This window comes from Rhincodon typus, unplaced genomic scaffold, assembly GCF_021869965.1.
Source record: "Rhincodon typus isolate 14 unplaced genomic scaffold, sRhiTyp1.1 hic_rhity00002886, whole genome shotgun sequence".
In the NCBI taxonomy this organism is placed as follows: domain Eukaryota; kingdom Metazoa; phylum Chordata; class Chondrichthyes; order Orectolobiformes; family Rhincodontidae; genus Rhincodon; species Rhincodon typus.
The window spans coordinates 18,488-24,237 of record NW_025968524.1 but is presented as its reverse complement, the minus strand read 5'-3'; the positions used below and the strand labels follow the sequence as shown (position 1 = coordinate 24,237).

General features: G+C 41.2%; 1 protein-coding gene across 1 annotated transcript in view; it reads left to right on the top strand.

Annotated features, from left to right (window-relative positions):
* Positions 1 to 1,783: 1,783 nt before the first annotated feature.
* Positions 1,784 to 5,750, top strand: part of LOC109932994 (somatostatin-1A-like) — a 10,238-nt gene continuing 6,271 nt past the window's right edge. The window contains exon 1 of the mRNA XM_048593450.1: positions 1,784 to 2,009. Coding sequence (XP_048449407.1) covers positions 1,887 to 2,009 — 123 coding nt within the window. The 5' untranslated portion in view covers positions 1,784 to 1,886. The remainder of the gene's footprint in view (positions 2,010 to 5,750) is intronic.

Genomic DNA, 5,750 nt, shown 5'->3' with positions numbered 1-5,750 from the left:
AGACCTATAACTTTTCTCATGCACTTTCCATGTTTATTTCAGATTTCTAGCATTCACATTATTTTTCTTTTAAGTAAACTAGATTGAAAGATGTACAAGTAACATGCTGTAACAAAAACAGAAGTTTCTGGTAAAACTCAGCAGGTCTGGCAGCATCTGTGAAGAAAAAATTCAGAGTTAACATTTTGGGTCCGGTGACCCTTCTCAGAAGTTCTGAGGAGAGGTCACTGGGCCTGAAATGTTAATTCTGATATTATTCTTCACAGATGCTGCCAGACCTGCTGAGCTTTCCCAGCAACTTCTGTTTTTGTTCCTGATTTACAGGATCCGTAGTTCTTTCAGTTTTTCTTTAAACAGCATGCTGTGTCAGTTCGAAAGTGTATCTGGAGCCTTAGACAGTGAGGAGGGATAGGCAAGTGTTATACATTCTACAGTTGGATTGGAAGGTGCCAATGGAGAATTTATTGGGTGAAAGATAACCATGACCCAGCTGACCACTCGTGCCCGCTCTGGGACTCCTCCTCCGCTGAACAACTGAAGGCCGCAGTCACGCAAGGTAAGACTTTTATAATTAAAGCTTACCTGCCCAGGCTGCCCTCACGCTGGTCTCCCAGATTCCCGCCGCTGAACAGTTGAAGGCCGCAGTCATGTGTCCATCTAGAGCCATGTTGCACAATTTACAAATAAGTGGAATACCACTTATGAGCAAGATGACAGCAAATCATATTTTTACTCAGAAGACTTTGACACGTGGGCATTCTCTACTGCAGAGGGATATCGAAGCTTAGTCTTTCGCTATGTTTAAAGTGGAGATTGATAGATTCCTAATTACCAATGGTGTAAAGGGTTATGAAAATGAGGTGGATAAAAGCCTTTGGAGTGTTCAATTAGCCATAATCAGATTAGTGGGTTGAATAGCTTACTCCTGTTCCTTTGCGTCTATGCAGGCCATTTAGGTCCTTGAGGCTGCTTGAGCACTGAATTAGATCACGGCTGTTCTGTTGTGTTTTGAATTCCACATTTCCTTCTATCCCAGGTAATATTCAATTTCACTAATGTCTTCTGGAAATTCAAGTACAGTATGTCTAAAGGTTGTCCTTTATCCACATCATATGTTATTCCTTCAAAGAACTCCAAAAAAAGGACCTCAGCAGATGGCATAATGGGCATGAGTTTCCATGATATGTTGTGAGCAATTTTGTAATTAGTGGGTCTGTTATCCAGCAGAATGGCTCTGGTTGCCCAATTTTAGCATCAAGATTACACTGTGAACAAAGCACTCAGATCCTATTTATGAGGTTGCTAATAAGGCCACTCTAGTAGCATACGGCACTGTAGGAATCTAAATGCACATATTAAAAACCTTTGACGTCGTGTTTCTTTTCCAGCAATATACAGAGCAATATTAAAAATTTCAGGCTTGCCCACTGTGACTGTCCTTCAAACAGATGCTGGGACATACAGAGTGCAACAAAGACTACACTAGGACTTACTAGGTGCAACATATGTCTAACTACAGTGAGGCAATTACATCTTATCTGTTATCATAACACTTGTTTGGGACTTAGTGTTGTTTGTTTGATACACTTGTCCCAGATGTCAAATTGCCTCCAAATTCCCAAGTTTTTATGGATCAAACGTGCTACAGAAGCACAGTTCGGAAGTTGCAGTTATTAGGTCAATGTTTTCCATGACTTTAAGTGATTGATACTAATGAGACAGAGAAATGATTTATAGATAAATGGAAATTTTCTGGGACATCGCCTCTTGACGTGCGGCTTGTGTTGAGGCAGCGGGTTGAAAAGGCCAGCCAGAGCGGAGCTGTCCATATCACCAGTGCTGAAACGCCGGGCATTTCAACCTGTGCTTTTTCGCTTTGTGCAGTGATGTGGTGCAGCCGAGTTCATTGCGCCCTCGCCCTACTCTCCATCGCTCTGGCAGTGTTGCGTGCGGGCGCCGCTCCCACAGCCGACAGGTATCACGAACTCCTCGAGACATCCATGGATCAGGTAAGAAAGATTCCAAACTTCGTGCTATTCCTACACTTTTCCTCATAGTTCTACAAAATGTTCCCGTTTGTATCCAATTCTGAAAGACTCAGTCGAACCTGCCCAGACTACATTCTCAGGCAGCATATTTCACATCCACCCAGTCATGCCATTGTTTCTTTTGCCAATTTTGTTAAATTTGTGTCGTCAAACATTCCATTAGTAGAGTCACGGAGTGTTTACAGCATAGAAATAAACCATTCCACCCATTCTATCCCACTAGTAATCAAGCATCTATTCCAAACCCAGGTTCCAGTACTTGGCCCAAAAGCTTGTGTCCAATGATGTTCCAAGTTCTCATTTAAATACTTGTTAAATGTTTTGAGGGTTCCAACCTCTGCCACATTTTTATTCATTTTTGTTCATTTCTGAGTGATTTTCTTTCCCTCAAATCCTCTCGAACTGACCCCATCTATCTTAAAACTGTTTCTGTTGGTTATGGTTCCTCTAATAAAGGGCAAGATTTCTCCCTATCTACCCTCACTAGGCCATTCATAACTTTGTACACCTAAACCCTGTGCCTCCCTCTATTTTGTCTCGTTTGAGGAAATCAACCCTGCCTAACTAGTCTCTCTTCATAACTGAATCAGTCCAGGCCAGACAACATTTTTGTGATTCTCTTCTCCATCCTCTCAAGTAAAATCTCATTCTTCTTTTAATGTCATGACCAGAAAGGCATACGGTATTTTGGATATGGCCTAGCTAATGTTATATACCACTCCATCATAATTTTGTTGCTCTTGTATTCAATATCCTAACAAATAAAAGCAAGTATCCAATTTGCTTTCTTAACCAACTTAACTACCTGTCCTTTTGCCTTCAAGGTTCTATGAAAATGCACACCAAGATCTCTCTGATTCTCTTTTACTTCCACAGGTCCTCCAATTCAACATGCACTATCTTGCTCTGTTAGTTCAACAAAACTGCATCACTTCACTCTTTTCAAGACCAAATTCCATTTGCCACTGTTCAGTCCATCTGACTAGCCATTTATATCATCCTGTGGTCTAAGGCTTTCCTCCTCACTATTTACCACACCATGGACAGTTGTCCCTGTATAAACATGGGACACGTCATTCAGTATTGTGGAATTTGCATGGACAATCCAAGAAAAAATGTGCTTGTAAGAGAGACTATGAAAAAGGAGCCAAGCATGAAAACACAAATGGATCAAATAGTAACATTAACCCATGCAAATATAGGACTGAAGGTAAATGCAGTTGTGAGTGCAGGAGAGGTTCAGAGGTACATGGAAAGGTAGTCATTCTTTCCTGACATGTTACAGATAAACCTATTATGGCAGTCAGGGATACAGGAGCCACTCAAACTCTTTCACTGGAGAATTGCTTAATTTTTGCTCTAGACTTCATATTGAAAGCCAAAGTTTTAACAAAAGGTATCAGTGGAGGATATATATCGTTTCCTTATTACAAAGTGTACTTAGAATGTATCTTAATGGCCAGAGCAGTGAAAATAGGTGTTGTTCAGAAATTACCAGTGAATGAGGTTGACTTACCTCTCAGTAATAATGAGGCTGAAGCAAAAATTTTGGCTCTGCTCATAGTCACAGAGTAAAAGTCAGGATAAAGAGAGAAAATAGTTTCAGGGACAAGTTTCCACTGGGTCTGGTGACGAGCACAATGCTGAAATAAAGTTGTTTACCAGAGATCAAAGTGATACCACAAGCAGATATTGGAGTAGCTGAAACTTTGTATAAAGATTGGGATAATTCAACAAAGTGTTTCATAAGTCTAAGTTAACTGAGGGCCAGAAAGCAAATCTGAAGTTAAATCAGCTATCACAATCAACTCACACTGAGGCTGAGGGAATTCCAGAGTGTTAATGTGTTAAGAATGGAATTCTGAATGAGAAAGTGAAGACGTTCTCATCTGCCTTCTGACGTCTGCAGTTAATTGTTCATCAGTTCGTGATGCCACCCAGATATTGTGAGGAGATATTGTGAGTAGCTCATAAATTTCCTACGGCAGGATGTTCAGAATATTAAAAAGATAAGCACTAATAAACCAGCATTTTACTGGTCATGTCTTCATAAGGGCATAGTACAACTTTGTAAATCATCCCATTAATGCCATGTAGTGAGAAAACATCAACATACAATCAAAACACACCTTCAGTACTCATACCAGATTGCGAAAACTATTTAATAGCGTACTGGTAGACTATTCTGGAACGTTAACAAAAATGAAATCTAGACACCAATACATCCTTACTATTGTGGATATTGAAGCTCAGCTCCCAGAAGCCTTTTCTTTTTTGTTATTCATTCATGGTACATGAGCAATGTTGACTACCCAGGATTTAACGTCATCCCCAGTTGCCCTTGAGAAGGTGGTGGTGAGCTGCCTTTTTGAACTGCTGCTGTCTACGTGTTCTGAGTTGACCCACAATGCTGTTAGGGAGGGCAATTCCAGGATTTTGGCCCAGCAACAGTTAAAAAACTGTGATATATTTCCAAGTCAGGATCGTGAGTGACTTGGAGGGGAACTTGCAGTTGGTGGTATTCCCATTATATCTATTGCCCTTGTCCTTCTAGATGAAAGTGATCATTGGTTTGGAAGGTGCTGTCTAAGGATTTATAGTGAATTTCTGCAGTGCATCTAGTAGGTAGTATGCATTGCTGCTATTGAGCATTCGCGGTAGACGAAGTGTAAGTTTGTTGATGCGGTGCCAATGAAGTGGGCTGCTTTGTCTTGGATGGTTCAAGCTTCTTGAGTACTACTGGCACTGCACCCATCCAGTCAAGTGGGGAGTACTCTCCTACTTATGTCTTGTAAATGATGGGCAAGCTTTGGAGAGTCTGGAGGTGAGCTACTCGTTGTAGTATTCCTATCCTCTGACAACTCTTGTAGCCACTGTGTTTATATGATGAGCCCAGTTGAGATTCTGGTCACTGGTAAGCCCAATAATGTTGATAGGCGATTCAGTCTACCTGCGACTCCACTTTCAAGGAATTATGCATCTGCACCACTAAGTGTCTTTGTTTGGCAACACATCCCAGGTCTTTACCATTAATTGTGTAAGTCCTGACCTGGTTTGCCTTAGCAAAATGGAAAACCTCACATTTACCTAAATTAAACTCCATTTGCCCCTCCTCTGCCCACTGGCCTATCTGACAAACGTCCCATTGTACTCTGAAATAATCTTCTTCAACCTATTTTTGTGTCATTTGCAAACTTACTAACTCATGCTTCCTGTATTCATATTCCACTGTTAGTGAGTGAGACATGATTTCCCACACAAAAAGTCATGTTGACTATCCCTAACTGGTCTTTGTCTTTCCAAATGCATGTAAATCCTGTCCCTCAGAATCCTCTCCAACAAGTTACCCAATACTGATTTAAGGTCCATTGGTCTATAGTTCCCTGGCTTTTCTTTACAGCCTTTCTTAAATAATGGCACAACTTTAGCCAATCTCCAATCTTTTCGCACCTCACTTGTGTCTGTCAGCAATGGTCATGAAGTTGCAGATTGTACTGGAGTACATTTCTGCTGCTATTGATGGCCCACAGCATCTCATGGATGCCTAGCCTTGGGTTGCTAGATCTGTTGCAAGTCTGGCCCATTGAGAACAGTAGTGGTGCCACACAACATGATGGAGGGTGTTCTGAATGTGAAGGTGGGACTTCATCTTCACAAGGACTCTGGAGTGGTCATTCTTACTGATACTGTCATGGATAAATG